Source organism: Schistocerca cancellata, chromosome 2 (genome assembly GCF_023864275.1).
Source record: "Schistocerca cancellata isolate TAMUIC-IGC-003103 chromosome 2, iqSchCanc2.1, whole genome shotgun sequence".
Taxonomy (NCBI): Eukaryota; Metazoa; Arthropoda; class Insecta; order Orthoptera; family Acrididae; genus Schistocerca; species Schistocerca cancellata.
The window spans coordinates 1,038,146,973-1,038,170,620 of record NC_064627.1 but is presented as its reverse complement, the minus strand read 5'-3'; the positions used below and the strand labels follow the sequence as shown (position 1 = coordinate 1,038,170,620).

Sequence of the window (23,648 nt, the reverse complement as noted above, 5' to 3'; positions counted from 1 at the left end):
GTGTGTGTGTGTGTGTGTGTGTGTGTGTGTGTGTGTGAAAATTATTTTGTATGTGTTCTTAGCTTGCAAACCAGTGAGTTCTGAAAATTTATAAAAAGTTTCCATGAATTTTGAGCACAAATTTTGAAATCACCTACAAATCTATGGAAATTATCCTTCAGTTTTTGCAACTATATTGACTGTGCTAGCTGTGAGATGAACATATGTTGTTATTGATGGTCTTTTGTAATGGAGTACGTTTAGGTTGTTTGTATAGCTTATTGCAACTATGGTCACACGGAAAAACGTTTTGGGCTGTCATTCCTGATTATGGCAATTGTAATCGCTAGAGTTGAGCATTTTGAAGTACCTGCTGGCAAGGAACCTTTTTTCTTTTCAATGATTTTGGTATTTTTATGCACCTTATTCATAGCTTTTATTTTTCCACAGAATGCTAACTTCTTTGTTCAGCTCCTGTTAATACCGTGTATGTTTCTAGATTGCCTGGTAAGTGTTAATAGTTAAGTGCAGAATGTTTTCCCCCACTGAACTCAAATGCCCATTTCAAATTTTTTAGGCTCAGTGTAATGTGGAAACACATTTACAGTTCTATTCAATTTAAGACAGAAGAATCCCTCTCTCTGGCCTCTAATTGATTATTTTAAATATGTATTACCAGTATTAGTTAAATGCAATTGGTAAAGACACTACTTGTCTCTCTTATTTTATTTTATTGTAATTAATGTGTCTTTATTCTAGAGGAATGCATAATTTCTGTTTCAGGGTTACAACACCCCAATTTCAACTTCAATGGCATCGGACCCATACAACATGTCAAATTACTATGGAACATCATTTCCATACCAAGCATTTGGAGTTGGGGATGGCACTTGGTCAAATGGAGGTGATCCCATGACTTTTTTGGGTGGTTATGGTGGACAGATGGGCCATGATTCGTACAGTATGGATGGCATGTTTGGTGGCGGCGGAGGTGGGTTTGGAACAGCCTTCGGGCAGCCTGCTGCAGCCGCAGCAGCTGCTGCCGCAGGGTTCAATTACTTTCATGGGAATGGAGACTTTTCAACGTGGGGCAGCTCTGCTGCACCCATTTCGCGCAAACCCCATTATGATGATTATTACAGGGGTGGAGATGGCATGTACACAACACCTGGAGTTGGTGGATCTGATGTAAAAGCTGTGGAACAGGGAATGCAAGGTCTAGGACTTTCAGATGCTGGTAGTGGCAGTGGAAAAGTTTCTGATGGCAAGGACTTAAAACAGCAGAGCCCGTCTGATAAAAGTGGTAGTGTAGATATGGGAATGGGAGGAATGGTGACAGTACAGCAGAGTGTAGCACCAGCACCCTCAGTACAACCGAAGAAGATGACGTGGGCATCAATTGCAGGGCAGCCAGCCAAGCCTCAACCACAAGTTTCTTCAGGAGGAATGAAAAAGAAAGGCCCTGGTATGCCTCCACCACCAATGGTTCCAGGAAAGCATAACATGGACATCGGGACGTGGGAAGGGAAGAATGGTGGCAGCAGTAGTGCATTAGCTGGTGGACCCAAACAGCCAGTTGCACCTCCACCTACTGTGCGTTCAACATGGGGAGGACCAGTGCGAGGTGGAGGGCCTAGGGGGACTGCTGGTGGACCACCAGGAGCTGGTGTTGGCAGCTATCCTCCAACAGCTGGAGGACCACCACATCACCATCCTGGCCATCATCCTGGTCAGGTTGCCGTCTTGCCAGGACCTCACCATCCCCACCATCCTCATCATCCACAGCCCGGTACTGGGGCTGCTCCTCCACCCCATCACATTCAGCAGCAGCCTCCACCAAACCAACATCCTGGAGCTCTGGTGCCAGCGAATCCACTGCCATCGCATCCAGTCCTGGATGAACTGAGGATCAAAAACAACTACAACCCTCCAGATTTTGATCTCTCAGCTAAAGGAGCCCGTTTCTTTGTGATAAAATCATATTCAGAAGATGATATCCATCGTTCTATCAAGTACGAGATTTGGTGTTCTACTGAACATGGAAATAAGCGTCTAGACCAAGCATTTCGTGAACGTGAGGCAAAAGGTGGTGGACCAGTTTTTCTATTCTTCTCTGTCAATGGTTCTGGACATTTCTGTGGTATGGCACAGATGGTGTCACCTGTAGACTACAATTCTTCTAGCTCAGTGTGGTCTCAGGACAAGTGGAAGGGGCAGTTCCGTGTAAGGTGGATATATGTGAAGGATGTGCCGAATGCTCAGCTGCGCCACATCAGACTGGAAAATAATGATAACAAATCTGTGACAAACTCGAGGGATACACAAGAAGTACCGTTCGAGAAAGGAAGGCATGTGTTGCGAATACTGCACAGTTTTCGCCATACTACGTCTATCTTTGATGACTTTGTGCATTATGAAAAACGGCAAGAGGAGGAGGATAACCGCAAAGTTGTGGCACAAGCAGCAGCTCAGGCTGCAGCTAATGCAGGAGAGAAGCAACAGGGACCTCCGCACAGCAGTGGGCCACAAGATCGTAGCAGTGGATTGCCACAGCAACAGAAGGTAAATAAGTAACATAGTTTTCAGCACTATGGATAATTTCATATCTCTGTGTGTGTGTGTGTGTGTGTGTGTGTGTGTGTGTGTGTGTGTGTGTGTGAGAGAGAGAGAGAGAGAGAGAGAGAGAGAGAGAGAGAGAGAAATGGTAACTGGAATATGTTTGTAGCATTCTCAGTAGTCACTGCAGTTCTGTTTATGCACTAACGATGGATAAGTTTTATAATTTTGTCTCTTATGTCAATTGTGACCCAAATGCATATTGAGATGTGTTCAGTAACTATAGTGTTCTCAACACTAGTAAATTAATGCAAAGTAGGAAGTAGTGGAGGATATGGTACAACATCTCAACTATCAGAGTGACACTATCAACAAGCTGTTGTTCATATGTGCTATGTAACCACTGTGGCATCATATAATTGCGCATTCTAAAGTATTGAGACCCTAGCAGGAATTGTGGGGCTTTGGGCTGAATGACCCTGTGTTTGAAGTTCTTAAATATATTGAAAACTGTGATATAATCTGACCTCAAAGGAAAACTAAGGATGTCAATGGGGATACTAAAACCACAGAATATAAAAAAATATAAAATTGTTACTGGCATGGGACAATTACTGGCTACGCGAACCTGGTATCAAACTATTGCCTTCCAACATAGCTTGTTGTGCGATACATTTATGGATGTGCCATCTGACAGCCAGGCTGTTATCTAACAGTCAAATTAGACCTTCATAAAAAGAAAATGTCAGTGATGACGTTGCTGGTGGAAGCTGTCTGGCGGTATCATGGACTCACTCCACCCGGAAAATAAAGTGTTATGACTACCAGTATAGCACACGGTGCTGTAATTCAGTCATCTGTTTGCTACCTGCATACTTGAATAACTGTCCCAGTAATTACATTTTGGATAACATGGTGTGGTATGCTCCTAACATTGTGTGAGGCAGTCAATATTGCCACTGTAATATACAAAACAATGTAATATAATGAAGCAAAGTGAAAGACTGCTGTTTGGGTAGAACAGTAAAACCATCGATGTGGATTTATCCCAAGCAGCAGTGTTGTTATAATTGTCATATTTTCTTATGCATTGTAATTTGTGCTACAAAAAAAGATTAACAAATGTTCGTTGCTTCTGCTCCTGATTCTGACTTGAATACCCATTCCAAGGCCTTACATAATAAACACAAGCTTAGTTGACACCACTGAATTCAAAGATTTTACTCTTTTTCTTTCTTTATGCAGCAACACTATGAAAACTCTACATTTATTTTGAGCTATAATGTATTTTGTGTTGCTGAAAAACAAAATACTTCTCTCTTCAAAATGGATCCATCTGAGTTCCGTTGATATGCTACTCCTCAAATGTCTTATACACTAGAGTCTTGCTAATCCATCCATTCCCGGCACATATGGGTGCCAGATTATTGAGTGTCTGAAATTTATTTTATCATTTATTTTGTTTATTTATTTTAAAACATGGGGGATATAGTGAAATGTACTTTATTAAACCGAAGGATACAATTTTAAAACATAGAGGATATACTTCATTAAATGCAAAAATACATAAATTTTCAAAGAAAACTTAGTCCTTGAGTGTACAATAGACTGTACATAATTGTACTGTCATACCACTCCCTATGAAACATCTCCCTAATTTTTAACTGTCAAAACGATGATACGCGACTGTGGCATGCTTTATCGTGCATCCGCTTTACAAGCATTACATCAGTACTGCATATCTCTGGTTGTTGCATAATGTACTCCAGGAAGACCTCAGCAGCTTCAGCACTAGCACTGTGAGGAATCTTCATACACTCTCCTCCTGTGTCCTCTTCATCACTTTCATGTTTACTTTCTTGCATGCTTTTGATTATTTCTTCATCTGTTGAAGTTAGGTCCATATCACAGTTTTCCTCATTCAGCCACTTAGTATCATTATCATTGTCATCAATTTCTTCTGCCCCTGGAGGGTTGTGGAACGTGTCAGTGTACAAAGTAATTGATAATTCCGAAGTGACTGGCTCATCTCTGTCACTTACTACTGGATTCAACTCAGCGTCAATGGATGACCACAATTTTTTCCAGCTCTTCGTTATCATAGCGCTCTCCACTTTGTCCCATGCTTTGGTTGCTTGGAAAATAACATCACATATGTTGATTGCTTTCCATGCCTTCAGCATAGCCTCGATAGTCGTTTTCACTTTTTGTCAGGCTAGGAGACAAGAAGTGAATGTCGATAATGACAATAACAAACAAGCAAATTCCCTGGTCCATATGCAGAATCATGGCTGTCACATTGGGTCGGAGAAAGAGTGCTTGTATACCATCTGACTTCAGAGAAACTTCTGAAGGATGACTGGGAGCATTGTCAGTTATAAGGATAGCTCTCAGTGGAAGCTGCTTCTTCTTTAGCTCTTTTCTCACTGCTGGTACAAACATTTCTTGGAACCACCGAGAGAATATTTGTCTATCCATCCACGCTATCTTCTGAGCGCAATACTGCACTGGTAGAATGTTTATGTCACTCTGTTGAAAACAGCATGGATGTTGGGATTTTCCAATCACCATAAGTGGTAGTTTATGACTCCCATTTGAATTACAACACGACATTAATGGTACGCGCTGTTTCTGTTGCTTGTAACCACAAGCTTCCTTCTCGTTGTTGGCAGCTAATGTTTTTGAAGGAAGCATCTTGTAAAAGAGTCCTATTTTATCAGCATTATACAAGGTATCAGCAGTTTAATTGTCTTCCTCTATTATCTTCCATATCTTACTTACAAACTCATCAGAATCCTTATCCTTAGCTGAACAACTTTTCCCAGTGACTGTCAGCTGCCGAATGCCATATCGTTTTTTCCAGTTTGATAGCCAACCTTCTCTCACTGCAAAGAAGTTACTACCGCGAAGTTGTTTGTTAAATGCAGCTGCTTTTTCCTTTATAAACGGGCCACTGACAGGAATTCCTTTACTGCGTTGTTGTATGAACCATCTGTAAACAACTACGTCCAGTTCTTGACTCTCACTCAGTCGCATAACCTTCAGTTTTCCCACCTCACTATCTGTTTGTGTTGAGTACTGTTGTATAACATCATCTTTCTTTTTGATGTCATAAATAGTTGCTTGTCCAACATTGAACTCGGCAGCAATGGCTTTCTGCGAAGAACCTCAATTTAACTTTTCTAAAATTTCGAGTTTATGCCTGAGGTCTAGCATGTCGTGTTTTCTTTTAGAAGACATGATTCCGAACTGTAAATTTCAAATACAGTATATAAAGCATTGTTTAACTAAGCATTGTTGCACACGATAATTCATTGTGCACGTTTTTGGATGTGTGCCGGATTACTGAGAGGCCAGATTAGTGATAGTCTAGTGTAGTATCACATTAACTGTTAGGTCTCATTATGAATATGAATGAAATTTGTAGACCTTTCTCCTGTGTATATAATCATTGGGAAATGCATGGGACTCATTCATTTGTCAAACACAGTGTTTGTCCAAAAGCTTTCTTTACAGTCGGTATTTTGATGAGAAACTATAGTTGTCTCTGTAAGTTGATCCTTGACAGTTGCAGTGGAGTGGACACGGCAGCTTCACTCACCTACCTCAGCCGATAATGTATCACAATATTGTAAATGTGTCTATGGCAGCACCTCTGCTATTGTTTTCGCTTGCAGCCATTTGGTTTTGCAGTTGAAAGATGGAAGCAGTGCTGTGAGCTGACGGGGAGCTTGTTAGGTTGTTTCTACTGTAGCTTCAGAATTCCATTGTCACTGATACGATCTAATGCTATGGCAGTTTTGTAAAGAGTCTTTGCTCACCTTTATGCCTCTTGACAAAAACAGTTATGGTTCCTTGCATTGTATTGACTTGGGGCTTGCATTGTATTGACTTGCAGCTAGAATTCGTTAACATATTTGCCATACTCCTCTCAGTACTGCCTTAATCATGTAATCTTCTAGGGCAGTGCAGCCAAGTTCATAACTGTATTCACTCTACAGGAATATATTTTCCATTGTTGGAATATGTAGTTAGAATATTATATAAAATTGATAACCAAACCTTCTGAATTTCGCTTTGGTTTCTTATGCATTCCATTGCGTGTACTGACGCAATGGTAAGAGCAGAATTGAAATCAACTGTGACATTCTTGACCAAAATAATAATAGGAGATATAATTTCCATAGAGGCTGTGCCCTAGTCTAGGGTTCTGATAGGAGTTTTAGAGTGTAGTACAGTAGCCTTCAACTGGTTTCTAGCAGACATAGGACAGGATTTTTAAAATTCCGTGTATTTAAAAACAAAGTCAGAGTTTTCCTCATTAGTCAGTGGTATAATTTATCAGAATTTTCACTATCAGTAATGTATATGTTACACAGGTTTTAACTTTTCCAGATGCATACACAGCTCATGGTGTGTTCTGAAATCAGTTAAGTTACAAATGGGCTAAGTATGAAATAGGAGATAACAATGGCATCTGAATAATAAAGAGCAATGTTAGTGACATTGTCAAAGCAGGTGTCATTTGCTAATACTAAGGCTACTGTTTAAGTTTTTACAAAATGATGCAATAAGAACATGTTTTTTGTGCCTCCAAACATTAGTCTTTAAAATTTATACACACTTTTCAAGTGTTCAAACCAGTTTAGGAAACTTTTTTCTATGTAGTTGTTGGTGCCTCAAAAACATGACGGCTTGCAATAAAAAAAATTTTTTACATGCTATTCGGCATTAACTTTTTTAAGCAGCTGTCTTGACATACACTGGTATAGTGTAAGCAAAAAAAAGGGGGGGGGAGGCAGCCTATAATTTTCTTGAAAGTGTTTTGCGCTTGTTTGCTTCAATTCATATTGGAGGCAGTTTGTTTGTTACAATATTGCACATGGCTTTTGCATTCTTTTCGTCAAATTTTGTTTACATTTCCTTACACCAATTGACATAAACTTGTTTTAGAGCTTTGGTCAAATAGTGTAGAACAGACTTCTTCTCAGCTAAAGTACCTGTATGTACTGCAGGGATATGCTTAAGGGTGCCTCTGTCGGAGAGTAATTAATGTGCCAGTCGCCTGCAGCTGTGGTCCACAGCACTGACCTTTCTTCAGAATAACAGAAGTTTTTGGTCAACATTAACAAAATTCATCATTGATAGAAGCAATAATGCAAACAGTCTTTTCTGAAAGTGAAGTGACTAATAAAGGTTGAATAAAGCAATTTAAGGTGTTGTTGTCAAGGTAGACCTTCACGAAAACTGTAAATTACCCTCACTGTAAACAGACTACTTATCCCATGGCTTGAGCTATCATTGTTTTAACACTAACAAATTTTAAAACAATAGTAATGTTAAAAGTCAAAAGTGCCAATTGCTAATATTTTGTAAAAAATTAAGACTATGCATGTATACCTAAAATCTTGATTTGTAACACGTTAAACAAAGTAATGTGCTGCTAGGGCTAGGAAGTCCATTAATTAACAATGTGATTAGGTTAGCACTGTTCATAATTGTTAATATATATTATAGAAGGTGTCAGCAGAGTATGTATTTGCCTGTTAGTGTGTGACTTACACTCCTTCCATGTATCTGAAGGCTCTCCTTCAAAAGTGAAATTGGCAAAACTGAAAGTTGTGATTCAACCCATCGACTTCGACCTGTGACATCATCAAGATGGCAGATGCCACTATTTCAAGCATATACAATGCAACCACCACGATGCCACTTGTTACACACATGAACAAACATAAATAATTATCCAGAATGAAATTTTCACTCTGCAGCAGTGTGTGTTGATATGAAACGAGGTACTGGCGGGAGTAAAGCTGTGAGGTCGGGTCGTGAGTCGTGCTTGGGCAGCTCAGTCAGTAGAGTACTTGCTTGCAAAAGGCAAAGGTCTGGAGTTCGAGTCTCGGTCCTGCACATAGTTTTAATCTGCCAGGAAGTTTCATAAATAATAATATTTAACTTGAACAATATAATTGAACTAATGGGACAACTGTGGGAAGTAGGGGGTTTTGATCAGGTCAAACTAAATATATGGCAGTAAGAATAACGTGATTTCAAAACCAATATTAATCCAAATATGAAGCACAAAAAATTCTCAACATTCAACATGATAAAGTGCAGAAACCAAAATCATTGGTATCATAAATTTCACTTGACCTATCTAGCTCAGTTGAATCCCTTAATACCAAGAAACCCACACACAACTTAAAAACCCAGTACCACTAATTTCACTTGACCTTTGTAGTTCATACGAAGTTCTCAATATTATGAACCCACACACAACTCCAAAACCCACTACTGCAAATTTCTGTTGACCTATATGGCAACTAAAACAAAGCCCGCAGTTCCAAAACCCAACATACTCAAATAGTCAAAACTGCTACCCAAACCGTCACGTACCCTATCTATCTCGAAAGAAGTCTGCAGTACAAGAAGCAATACCCACTCACAATATCAAAAACTTAACCTAAACAATAATGGTAAACCAATATCTCTGATACCTACCAACCAAACTCCTGTGCAGTTTTCAGACACTAGCAGTAAAAACCCTAAAATTCATGAAAATGTGCATGAAAGGATGGTGGTACAACCTCACATACAGACTTCCATATTAGGGTTTTCCAGGATTTCCCTAAATTGCTTGAGGCAAATGCTAGTCAGTCCAAATAACTGTAAGAACTTGATCGTAGACATCTCACAGCCTATTGCAACAAGCCATGACCAGCTCATAAATTTCTGTCTCTTATTCATGACTGACAGAAAAAAGAAAAATAGAATTAAATCTCTGACCATAAGAAACATGGCACTAATAATTCCAGATACAAACACAAATCTATCAGTGACAATTCACAAAATCAAAGTAACTTCTAGAAATCGGCACAAACTCTTCCAGTAACAATCTGATGCACGCAACTTACAGTGTCAAATGGCTCATTAACGCATCTAACAACAAACTTGAAAACGTAAACATCCAATGCAAGAGAGTGCCACCAAATGCTATGATATGCCATCTGCAAATATGACCAGACTCAAAAATGCCATGCCACCATTATGTTGCAACATAACACAGTTAATGTCACGGATCGAAGCAGACATGCAGAATAACATCTTTCAGTTTATGTGTGAGATTTATGGAATACAATTTGGGAATGAATGGATTTACTGAAACAATCAGGCAGGCTGTTAATCACATGTAAACCTATATATTAGAACTTCACTGAGAAATAAGATTTGTAGACATTGTGAAAGTTACCATGAATGTAGACAATAGAAAGATGAATCCGCAAATAGTAAATTAATAAAAAAGCTATTTAAAACATTTGATGCTTTGTATGTCAGTCTCAATATATTTCAGTTAAGTTGTTATTCTAGATAACACCTCAATTATGGTGGCAGTTTTTCTACTTTTGGATAACATTACTAACGTTTCCCCTTTCTCCCTCCCTCTTCATTTTTCATGAAATTTTGTTCTCATTTTGCCTGTGTTTGTGTTCCATAAATTTGTTCATCAGTTTAAAATCATCTTGTTTCCTTGTTTTGATGTGCAGTAACTGGAAGATTAGGTAATTTGTTTATGCCACAGTGTAAATTAGTTCTGTTGCTTCTCCTGTGTTGTTTGTTGTAAGATATGTTTCTCATATCTATGTAATTTGTTTATACCACATTGTAAATTAGTTATGTTTCTTCTCTTATGGTCTATTGTGTATTGTAAGATATGTTTCTCATATCTAGACAGGTCAGCAAATCTTAGATCATCACACAGTATAAATTTTCTTTATTTCTTGTTATGTCGTATGTATTTCTTAGCATAAAAGAGCACATGCTATGATGGTGGCTTTTTCATTGTGTGTTGCAGTTCATAACTGTTTGCACAGATAATGATGAAAGGTGAACACGATGAATTATAAATTGTACGATTAGACGAGATGACAGAATCAGTGAGAAAATGATGTTCAATAAATATTGTCAAAATGTGGAACACACTAAATTATGTGGTAGCATGACAGAATATATTGTGCAGAATGCTGTTGTATAAAACAGATTATTCCATAAATTTTAAACTTTACACTCAGGTGCTTGCCTAACCACCACCATGTAAATTGGGAAATTCTGAAAATACCCCACAAAATTTTTGAAACAATCGTTGGCCTGCACTACAGATACAGCCCTTCTCATCATCCAGTTTTTCTTCTGTCACATTTGTTGGGTTTGCCAACTCACAGCCAAACTAAATTTGATTGGAGTATGAAACAGTATCCCAAGAAATCATGTCATATTCCAAGAAACAGGAAATAAAGTGCAAAACCCAGTAAACAATGTTATAATGAGTAAAAGCAAGATCAGTTATTGTTGGTCTCATGCTTTCCATGCTGAAAATAAAAGTAATAATTTCATATATTCCACCAAATCAAATCAGTAGATTCAGCCATTCTCACTGGCTGTTGGACATTGTCACCTGATTGGCTGTGGCCAACAGTGGCACGTAGCAGAACAACTACTGACACCATAAGTTCACTTAGCCTATTTTATGGTTCCAGTTCTGCTTTGTTAACCTATTGTGCTAGTTAATATTGATTCTGATCTGTGTCACATTTTGATTCAATCAAATGAAGAATTTCCTTACATTGGAATTTTTTTTTCTGTTTTTCTTTTGTGTGACTTATGCAGTGTATTCTTTCATGATATAACTGGCACATTAGTAGTGTAGGCTATATCACAGTGTTCATTTGTTAAATGTTAATGTTAGCCAACAGTATGTGTATGAATACTTCAATCTGTATTTTATTCACTTTAATGTTTAAAATTGGTATAACTCATTGTCTAGCTTCCAATAATTATACATCGGGAATCAGTTTTTTACTTCCCTTATCAAAAGGAAAAATGCTCTCAAAGTGTGTGTGTGTGTGTGTGTGTGTGTGTGTGTGTGTGTGTGTGTGTGTGTGTGAGAGAGAGAGGGGGGGGGGGATTATTTCTGATTAGTATTTACTTTCGGGATGACAATATTTGTTATTGCCGATATATATACAGGGTGGTGCATGATAAGTCACCTGATTTGTTTCATGCGTAACACATTTGATGTTGACAAGATTTGTAATTTGTTGATGTAGAAGTAAAGAAAACTGCTTGGAAGTACAACATAATGAATCACTTGTTCAATATGATTGCCGTTTTGGTTTACAGCTTCTTCCAGTGGCACATGTGCATTTGTAATGACTCTTCAGCACAAATATTCTGGAATGGTGTGGCATAACTCCACAGTGACGGCCCTAAGTTGCACTGCATTTTCTGGTTTTCCGTGGTATGCCTTTTCTTTAAGGAACTCCCAAAGGAAGAAGTCACATGGGTTAACATCCGGGCTGTGGGGGGGGAGGGGGGAGGGTGGGGGGCACATTCCTCCTCCTGCATAACATTCTGCAAATCTGTTGGACAATCCCCTAAGGCAAAGTCTTTCATGTAGGAAATCAAGCACAACATTGGTGGCATGGGGGCGTGCTCCATCCTGCATGAACAATTGTCTCTGCAATGGAAGGCATGAGGTGACGAGTTGAGGAAAAAACTGGTTTTGCAGCATGCGTAAAGAGCGTTCACCAGTTGCTGTAGCATTGAAAAAGAATGGACTGATGATTCCACGGCTTGACATCGCAACCGACACACACCCTTTCTCCCCGTAGGTCTCTTTCATGTGGATTATTTGCAGAGGTTCTAGTGCCCAGAATCGAATGATCTGTTTGTTCACAGCACCTTTTATGTAAAAATAAGCTTTGTCAGAAAACCATGGGTTGTGTAGCACTGCCTCTTGTAATCAATTATTCAAAATGACAGTCATAATCACATTATTTATTTTGCCGCCAACTGGTTTCAACCCACAATGGGGTCATCTTCAGGGCAATTTACACTTAGTAAGTAATCATGTACGTAATCTACAAGCAATTAGTCAAATTTACATAAATAAACAGATTTTTATACCCATTTGGTCGCTTGCTGGAGTCGTCACCCTGCCTGTGCACGGTTGGTAACTATGTATGGTTGGTTTTCTGCTTGAGCTTAAATAACTGCCATCAACACATGGGCAGACAGTAACGCCCTCCATTGTGACCAATGGTTACATGCTTAAGCAAGAAATCGTAAATTTTAGTTTGTTCCAATTGTAATATAAAACATAATAAATAATAATTATAACTAATTAAATCTCTAGAAATTTACAATTATTTAAAATTCAGGTAACTGTTGTCCCATTCATTTTTCACATCATTTGTGGATAGAGTCGAGCCCTCTATCTTTTGTGGTAGGGACGGCATTGCCATGGGCGATAGTATATATCAAGCACCCCCTAGCCTGTGTGGTTGGGACGCTGTCGTCATGGTAGCCTTTTCGTATAAGTCGTCTGCTGTAATATCATCTTTGCACAGTGTTTGTTGTTATGGTAATGGCATACCATAATGATTCTTCCTCCATGTTGTCTATCCATTTTGTCTTCTGCTGCGGCGTCATCTTTGCACAGCATACGTTATCGTGGTGTGTTCTGGCTGCTATCCATAAAAGTTGTTCCTAGTAATTAGTAAAAAGCTTTAAAATCAGTTTATTCTCCGTTATAAAATTAACATATTAGAAAAAAGAAATATATCAAGTGGCCCTTAGCCTATTTGGCTAGGTTTCTGTCGTCATAGTAGCCTCCCCGTACATGTCATCAGCTGCAGCACGGTATTTGATATCGAGCATCGGTGAACCACAATCCTCCCTTCATTACATTATATTACAACTGGAACAAACTTTAAAATTTAAAATTTTCGATTTCTCACTTAAGCATATAACCATTGGTCACCGTGGAGGGTGTTACCATCTGCCCACGTGTTGTTGGCCGTTATTTAAGCTCATGCAGAGAACCAACCATGCATAGTTACCAACCGTGCACAGGCAGGGTGACGACTCTAGCGAGCGACCAAATGGGTATAAAAATCTGTTTATTTATGTATCTTTGACTAATTGCTTGTAGATTACGTACATGATTACTTACTAAGTGTAAATTGCCCTGAAGATGACTCCATCGTGGGTTGAAACCGGTTGGCGGCAAAATAAATAATGCAATTATGACTGTCATTTTGAATAATTGATTATAAGTAAATTGATCGCTGTTATCTCCACACAACTATGTTGTCTAAAAAAACTGCCTCTTGGTCTTGCTTGATTGCCCACCTTGCAGACTGCAGTCTCCGCTCCTTCTCTTTTGCAGTAATCTTGTATGGATACAAGTGAAGATTGGATTGAATAATTCTTTCTACAGAACAGTGTGAAATCCCAACTTGGGACTGGCTCTTCTTGTTGATTTACTCAGACTACGGGTCAAAGCCACTCAAACTGCTTCAATGTTTTGCGGCAAACGTACATTACATGCATGTGGCCACTGACACTTCAACACAGATCCAGTACCCTCAAATTTTTTATGTAATCTGCATATTGTCTGTGGGCTGGGAGCCCACCGTGTGCCAAAATGAGCATGAAACCTTCTCTCTGTCAATGTAATGCTGTTTGTCGCCGTGAACAGTAAGACAATCTTCATCTTTTGCGCGGCGGTCAACCGTCCTTTGTCCACCATCGCGGCAATCTGAAATAGCGGTCTCACAACGGAAGCAATGAACGCAGAACGAAACCTGGCATAATTTCCATTAACTACACAAAGTTGAGCACATAATTTGAAAGCTATTGCCCCAATAGTATACTTGTAGGGCCAAAATTCAAATGGGTGACTTATCGTGCGCCACACTGTATTTTTCAGAACCGTTTAGTTCCTTCCTTTGGGAGGCGAGAGGGATGGGGTGAGACTCACGACCGTTAAGAGGATGAGGGGAGACAAACAGTTTACCCCCCCTGAAGATAAGTGCTGAGCAACAATTCTCTCTCTGAATTTTTGCTCTACACCTTTATTGTGGTTTGTGTAACAACAAAAAACTAATACACAGAGTGTATACGACCCGGGACAACCGGGATATCCGGTAAAAACCCGGGAATTATTTCATCCGGGAGAAAACCGGGAAAAACCTGGGAATTTTTCGGAATTCCGGGAATTTTTCATTGTTTTAGCTTTCAGTTAAATTTTTGTAATTTTGACTGCAGAATTGATTCTCTAGCAAAGAATGTTATTGTATCCTGCTACTGGAGAATGATACTGCAGTAATAAAATATAAACGAGAGGGAAAAAAATAAAACTTTAGTGGCATAGGAAATGTGCAATTTACGACAACAAAACACCGTGCACGCACAAGCGTCAGCAGATTGCAAAAATATTTCAAAGGCCGTAGGGCGCAGACTAATTCTTCGTAACAATAAACTGCTTGCTATGAGCATGACATCACAACTGTTCACCTTAGCTTCGTCTGACCAGTTGCCAGCGGTCTGTTGCGCATGCGCATTTGACTCGCGTATAAGCAGTACCTTCTCCCACTTCCCGCTACTTGAAGTTTGGCTGTAAGCTGTATCGGTAGCAGCAGCAAGCAGCCAGATGCAAACGAGAAACATTTTTATCACGCGCCCTAGCTGCCAGATACGCGCTTGCACAGAGTTGCCTGAGTTGTAGTGGGGATGGGACTAGTCTCCACGTGACCCGTCTTTACGTTAAGTGATTTCGCTGCTTCTCTTCGTGTACAGCTCCCACGTCAAATGAAAACAAAAACGGATTTCTGTGGCCGGGAGCTATCAAGTGAATTAAAATACATTCACATAATTACGGAGGACAAAAATATATTATTAATTTCAGTTTTCTGATTTTATTTTCTTTCCAAGTTAGTAGCAGTCAAGCATTAATCGCCTTGCAGAAGAATGAAGTTATTTTTGCAAGTTTGCTAAAGAAATTCCGCTGAGGCAATAATTTTATTTGAAACGAAGTGTTTCATTCTGCAGTATTGGCTAGTTCCAACTGTTCGCTGAATTTCAAGTGCACGTTATCATCTTCTACCATGTATGGCATTATGCCATAATAAAGAACCAATCGATTCCCGGCGGGGTCAGGAATTTTCTCTGCCTCGTGATGACTGGGTGTTGTGTGATGTCCTTAGGTTAGTTAGGTTTAAGTAATTCTAAGTTCTAGTGGACTGATGACCATAGATGTTAAGTCCCATAGTGCTCAGAGCCATTTGAACCATTTTTTTAAAGAACCAAACATGAGATCGTAGAGTACTGGTACTCCAAGAAAATTTAAATCCAAAAAAAAAGCCAATTTGCACTTCAAGCCGAATTATGCAATTTAGTATGGTTTACGAAATGGCGATACTCTTTGGAGTATCCTCTGATGCCCTGTTTCTTTTATGGTGTAATGTAAGCTCTCTTAGTGCTTTATACACACGAACATGCAGGCTTCCTACACCACTGCAGTTGCACACGCACAATAATGAGTTTTCTGGCGCTCTCTGGCAACTGGTAAATCGAACCTATAACTAACAGTATTGCGAACGGTGGTTAGAAAAGCGTTACTTTCAAAGTAAATTTCTTTTACGCAAGATGAATTATGTTACGTGTGAGAAAGTGGTATGGATATCTAAATCACAGAGCGTTTGAAACTGAACAGTTTGAGGACCAGCCACTTACAAGAATTTCGAGCCGAGGCATTTATGTCATAATTTTAAATTTACTGGCACATTTGAGTGATGTATCTTAAAGTATAACACACGTAAAAAAAGATCAATATTACATGTGAAAGCTTAGCTTCTATTGTAGCGTGTTAATCTTAGAGACCAATATTATATGTGAAAGCTTAGCTTTTCTTGTAGACATACGGTACTGTTTACATTAATGGTTCCAAATGGTTCAAATGGCTCTGAGCACTATGGGACTCAACAGCTTAGGTCATAAGTCCCCTAGGACTTAGAACTACTTAAACCTAACTAACCTAAGGACATCACACACACCCATGCCTGAGGCAGGATTCGAACCTGCGACCGTAGCAGTCCCGCGGTTCCGGACTGCAGCGCCAGAACCGCTAGACCACCGCGGCCGGCTTTACATTAATGTAAACCGTTAACTTTTCCTCTTGTGTGTTCGCGCTATGTAACCAGTGATCTTGCTATTGGGTGACTATAACACGTGCCCTATGCTCTGAATAGCTGCTGTCAGCGGGTGGCGAGATCTCGTGGCTTGAGATATGACTCGCTTACAAAAGGACATCGCAACCTCGGTTGCAACGCTCCGGAATCTAACGCGCTGTTTGGTGTAATTCGTATTTATACTTTCGTAATGCGAAAATATGCAGCGTATATGTTGCTGCAAATGAAAGGTCTTTCCAAAACTGCTTTCCTTTTTTTTTTTATTAAAAGTCTCTCCAAAACTTCTCTGCTCCGTCTTTTCTTTTTTTTTCGGGAAGTTGTACGCGATTATATAAAACGTTAACCATTCAAAGGGTTGATAAGTTTTACAGTTCCGAGGGAAAATCTACGGAAAACCTAGTCACTTAGCACAGAAAAATATTTTCGTCCGGGAAAAAGCATATTTTTTAAACGGGATAGCCGGGAGAAATCCGGGAATAATCCGGGAATTTTTTTTCCTTCTCCCCGTAGACACCCTGAATACAGTAATTTGTTCATTTAAGGTGTTTCTATTTTGACTGTACATACTTTGTAGTTAGCTGTAATGTTGCCCATCATTTGTCCTTTATATGCACTTTGTGTATTGGTGATGTGGTCACATTCTTCTATTTAAATAAACTGACTTCCATGCTGCATGTGTGCAGTAATTTATCTGTAATATAAAACAGTCACCTGTCCTGTCAAAGTGATTTTGTTGTTTCGTATTATGACAACCAGCCATGTGAATGCTTTTTTCTGATCCACTCCACACCAAGTTAACCAGTGGTCCCTATGTGATCTTCTCCAATCTGACTGAAAATTTGCACAAATGTTCCTGGTAAACGAATCTTAAAGTCTACAAAATTTGATACAAAATATTAAATGTTGTAGGAAGCTTGCAATATAGGTCTGTAAAATGTTGTACGAGTTCCACAACAATTGTGGCTGTGGGGCCACTAAAGGTCACTAAAAATACTTAAATTGTCCAAAAATTATGAGTGTCATAAAATGGTTGAAAAATTTTTGTGATTAATTTTTTCCCAGTCCTCAGCTCATGCAGAAGAAAAACAGTGAATAACTAGCGTTGAAATTTTAAGAGTGTGAAGATCACAGAAAGGTTGTGCATCTCATTTACATTTCTACAACTTTCAAATTTTAAGCCATCTTTAATTTGACAGAAATAAGTATAGACTGCACAACATTTCATGGCCCTGCACTGAAAACCTCTTAAAACCTTGAACTTTTTGCATCTTGTGGTAAAATTTTGCAGAGTTAAAGTTATACTCTATAGGGTTCATCTGTGCAAAATTTATTTCTGTGGAATGACTCGTCTACATTTTATTTAGTAGATTTACTCAGCAGTGTATTTCGGAATTGTTCTCATCATCTAGTGTTCAATTAAAGCTATAGTATGCAAATCAATTATTTTGCTGAAAACTAATTTGGATTCATATTACTATATTGCAGCAATTCACTTGTTGGATTTTCTGCACTGTGTTAATAAAAGTGGATTTCTTTTCTGTTTGCTTCAGTTACAGGGCCATTTTTGTTTTTATTGTTATTTTTTAAACAAGGTGGATGGATAAATAGTAATAGGACAGCTCTAACATGGTAAGAAAATGAAAATTAGTTTTCAGTGAATAACGGTGATGCTGTGGGATATATGGATGATGATGATGATGATGATGATGATGATACATTTGATGATAACCCCTGAAAGTAGAGATAACATACTGCACAGAGGTTGTAACAAACAAAAACTCCTAAGAGTATGTGTGTACAGATGGTGACACTATGTGTTTTGCTATAGTCATGATATGGTGATATGAATGTTAGTCTAGTTGTTTTGAAATAATTGTAGTTTGTATTGATGTTGCTTCCCAGACATTCTTACTGTTTTACACTTGTGATTTTCATGTGAAAACTGACTTGTCATATGGTAGGGTATGCTAAGGATGGCCTAGGATTTCAAAGTTAAATTTGGTAATGAATTTGCAGCAAACTTTAATCATTATACTGTTTACGACAGGTACCACAGTTACATAAAATTTGTGAAATGACTGTTTTGCCATCAACTGTAATTATTATTTTCCACTGATTGCCATGTTGCTGTTGTCTACATTTTCATTTCAGAAATTTAATTTTGTTAATTTTTTAAACTGAATTGCCTTTCAGTGTATATTTATCTGATGATGAAGCCTTTCCAGATTATCAGCTGAGTCAAGGTACCGTTCTGCGGCAATATTTTGACAAGTTTGCTACTGATCATCTTCAGGCCATGTGTTGGGTTCGTGTCCACTTAGTAATGTTACAGACACTGGACCACAGGCTCCTCTGCCTTGTCCGCAGGCTCCTCTGCCTTGTCTGCAACAGCTAGGTCAGTCAAGTGCATCCTGATCAATTTCAACATCATTTCTCTCTTCACATGGGTACTGCTAGAGAACTCTGTGACATTGCTAGGGAAATACTATGACGAAACCACTGTGAAACTGTTCCACAAACATTCAGTCTGAGGGAAACAACACAACAGTTAGAAGGAGTTGCTATGGGATTGGCCCTCGTGCCAGTGATCACAAACCTGTATGTAGAACACTTCGAGGAAAGGGCTCACAGAACCGTGCGTCTGAAACCAAAGGCGCTCGACAGATACATGGATGACACATTCATGGTGTAGTCACATTGCAAAGGAAACCTGCAGGAATTTTTTGACTAGCTTAACAGCATACCGACAATATAAAGTACACTGTGGAGGTAGAAAAAACAGATTTCTGCCTTTCCTTGATGCCCTGATAAGAAGAAAACTGATGGCATATTAGGACATTTTGTCTACAGAAAAAGACACAAATGGACTTGTACCTAATGCCGGTATTTGTTTCCATCCAGCACAACAAACATCTGAACATCTGTGCTCATGACTATGTGTACAGAACACGAGACATATGCGACAAGGAGAGTCTGCCCAACAGTTGCAGCATCTGATGGAACACTTTCCCGGGAATGGCTTCTCGGAGAAACAGAAAAGACATGCTCTTCAGCCGAGCGAAAAGAAGGAAGATGATGTTCCAGAAAAAGACATTAAAGTGCCTTGGATTCCTTCCGTATGCCCACTGCCGAGATCACCAGGATGTTGGAAAGAAAAACATTAAAACCATATTCTGCTTATCGGCTAAAATCAAAAATACGCTTGGCTCAGTGTAAGACAAACTAGGATTACAGCCACTGGGAGTCCATAGAATGAGTTGCAAATGTGCAAACAATATATCAGCCAAATGCAGTGGTGTATTTTGCAGCAATGCTCAGAACATGTGGGCAATGTTCACTTCAAGCAATTAGACAAATGTCTAGTGGCAGAGCTCAGCCTCAACAAAGGTCATACCATATTTTATGGACTAAGACACACCTTAATTTTTAAGCAATTTAAAAAATTAATGTTTTTGTATCAGATTGCAAAGCCGGACTAAAGAAATTGTTAGTTTATAAAACCAAACTGACCTTTAAAATCCCCGAACTTATTTTCTTTTTCTTCTTCTTCCCCTTTTCGTTATTGTCATTGCCCTCTTCATGTATAAGATGGTCCTTACTGCCATCGAGAGCATTACTTATGCCACACTTCTTGAAGAAATTAAGAATGATGTCTTCTCTCACTCTAGGCCATGACTTGTATCCACTGACATGCTTGTTTTATTGTAGGTCATATTGAAGCTCTCTTCGACATGAATTCATGTTGGGTTTCATCCATCATCCATTTGTTCCATTCCTCTCTCATCTACACTTTAAACAGTTTATTTATTGAGACATCAAGAGGTTGCTATTGTGAAGTAAGTCCTCCTGGATTAACAGCAAACTCTGTATTTTCCTGTCTCAATTTCTCTTTCACAGATTTTTTAAAATGGCTAATAAACTTATCTAACACAAGAAGAAAACTTCTTTCGTAAAGCACCTTCCTTCTCTCCCACACCCTGTTAATACATAACCTCCAGCCCTTGTCATGTAAGTGAGCACCACTATCTGGCGGTATTTCAGAAGGTTGTGGCATTGTTTTGTGCTTGAAAATTATCATTGGATTAAGTTTAGTACCATTGTGCTTGAAAATTATCATTAGATTAAGTTTAGTACCATCAGCATAAAATGAAAGGACAACAGAGGAGTCCATTTTTTTCGTCTCTACTTGATTGTAAAGTTACAGTTTCAGCACCGTTTGCGGCAACAGTTCTGCTATTCGGCATGGCGAACATCAGAGGAGCTTCATCCATATTCACTATTTGGCTTAGTTCCACACCGCTTTTCTTTCATTGTTGAATAATAAAACTATTGAAAAATAATACTTTCTCTTCATACTCATGTGGCATTTTCTGAGATACTTTGGTTTTGGTTTGCATTCCAGGTCCATGATGCTTCATAAACCTGTAGCAACAGCCAACTCCACCCTTGAAGTCTGCTAAGTCCTCTTGTAGTGCTAGCTTCCGAGCATGTATTTGAATCATGTATGAATACCAATGCCATTTTGATAGTGTCTTTGAATCCATTTCAGTACGTCATCTTCTAGTGTGGTTTTGGCCATTTTGCATTCAGTGCTCTATTTGCACAGTTAGGGTTCCTAATTTTTTTTAGTTCTTCTTTAGTAGCCAGCCAATCGCACAGGTTTTTGCTGTTGCTGAAGGGCCGACATGCTGCTCAGCTGCTCTGTTTCCATATTGTTCTGCATATGCTATTACTTTCAATTTATAGCTCGCATCATATACCTTTTATTTCTTTCCATTACGAAACGAGGTACTAACAAAAATATTGTACTGTTACTGATAACACAAATCACTTTCATTTCAAGTTCACTGGCACTGTAGACTGCAATGATGAATTGTAGTCTAGACAGTGTTCTGGGTTGGTGTAAGTGGGGTGGGAAGGAGAAAGTGTTAGTGAGCTTGTGTAACGCTGCAACTCATGTTAGTTGCATTGGTGCACTGCTGCTGCCAGTTGAATCCGTGTTGTCAGTTTGAGATAGGTTTCCTGCGGCATCGAGTATGTGGGTATTTTTAAGACTGATGGGAATTTTAAATCAAACACTGGACATAATGTGCACCTGAATTTTAGAAGCAATTTTTCGAAGAAAAAAGTGCATCTTATACTCCGTAAAATATGGTATGTTTGATTTTGAATAGAAAGAGTATTTTGCCAGACGAATTTGTTCTCGGACATGATCATCAAAGAGGCAGTGGAGATATGGGCCCTAGGTAATCTTGGCAACCATGATAGCTGTTTCCATATCAGGTCTGCATCAGATGTAGCTCTAGCGAGAATGCGTAAAGAGTGCTCTGCTATGAAAATGGTGAAGGCTGTGGATGGAATAGACAGGCAACACCAGGACGTAATGTCAGGACACTCCACCACGCCGTGAGTCCCCACCACCACCTTTTGTGACACCCCTATTGGAGGCGTGCAGTTGGTCCAGCTATTGCAGACGAGGCAGAGGAGCCTGCGGGCATTCAAGCGTTGATAAGAGTATGAACTGGACATGAACCTGACACTTTACCAGAAGGTGGTGAGCAGGAAACTTGTCAAAACATTGCCACAAAATGACACTTTGACTCGGCCGACAACCCAAGAAGACTTCATCATCGATTTTCGCTGAGAAAACCTGCATACCCGTATATTTATCTTACAAGTGTATGTCGTCTTCTCTAGAAGTTGATGTGTGATTATGTCCTCTTGTCACTTCATTTATAAGACATTTTCATGTCACTCTCTTCTGTTATAATTTTCATATTTCATAAGGTAACTACTGTGGAACATCATTATGGATTCGACTAGAACTGTAGATTTCCTATGAGAGCTGTGAGTAATTTCTGTCCTAACTTGTTTGTTTACTGGTTGTTTCTTTTCTTATTTGTTTACTGAACTGTTGCCAACCTAATATATATATATATATATATATATATATATCTCCATCTTCCTTGTCTTGCCTTTCTCTGACTGGGTGCATGTGTGGTGGTGAGGTGGGGGGGGGGGGGGGGATGTGTGTTTATCGGCACAGATTTGACATTATGTTGGGAGAGATGGATTGTGTATAGGTGGGGAGAGGATTGCAGAACATTGAATGTGGACCTGGATTTAATATCCATCACGTAACAAGGAATCTCCGCAATGCCGTATGATTGTTAGCTGTGCGTGCTGTATGATTGTTACTTCCCTTCAAGTGGACTCTCCCAACATTCCACTGTTTCGTTTATCTCAGGCAGCGCCAGTAGTATCGTTGGTGTGTGTTGTTACATGTTGACGTTAATGTTGAAGTTTAGTTCCTTTGTCTGTTTCGTTTTTGTCACTGTTAAAATGCTAACCATTGAAGAATGTGTGTTTTTAGTTGAACAAGTGTTCAAAGCTGGTGATTAATACACAGTTTCAGTTCTTCAAACATTTAATTCAGTTTTCCCGGAGGGAACACTCCCACATCACGATACTGTGTGAGGTTTGATTAACAAATTTCGAAGTACGGTTCAGTGACGTGCAGCAAGAAGTGGTCGTCCTAGTGTTTTGTCCGAGGCTAAACCACTCGATATTTCTGATAAAATGTCCAAGAGTTGTCTTCATCCTTCGTTTCCGTGTCACTGTGATGAGAGAGAACTTCACAGCTGTCTGTTTCCTCCAAAAGTTTCGTCTAAGACCTCTTCCAGAAGCTTCCACACAATTTCTTGTTCTATTTTGTAACAATCCATAGCTGTTTTAACTGCAGAGGGTGACAAAATACAAGCGGTTCCTGTGGAACACAATTGTACGCTTTCTTGCAGCACTGCAACATAAAGAGTCACGCAGGGTGCCAACAACTCCCCAAGGCACATTGATCCATGTTTTCTTGGAACTTGCGCTTCCATTGTAGATTCTGTTGTTACTCAAAGATTTCATATTAAGTCCTACGTTATACTCCTATCCATTATGTAATAATCCATCAATAAGGATGATTGGGGTGCTCTGAACAACCCGTGCTACCACTTAAGGGTTGAAAATAGTACCTGAATTTTCTTTTGTGCAACAAAATGGCTGATAGTGGCTGGAGTAAAGAGGATATAAAACGGA

At 39.2% G+C, this 23,648-nt stretch overlaps 1 protein-coding gene across 1 annotated transcript in view; it reads left to right on the top strand.

Annotated features, from left to right (window-relative positions):
- The window catches only part of LOC126163010 (YTH domain-containing family protein 3), a 44,229-nt gene that overhangs the window by 2,791 nt on the left and 17,790 nt on the right, over positions 1-23,648 (top strand). The window contains exon 4 of the mRNA XM_049919874.1: positions 763-2,541. Coding sequence (XP_049775831.1) covers positions 763-2,541 — 1,779 coding nt within the window. The remainder of the gene's footprint in view (positions 1-762; positions 2,542-23,648) is intronic.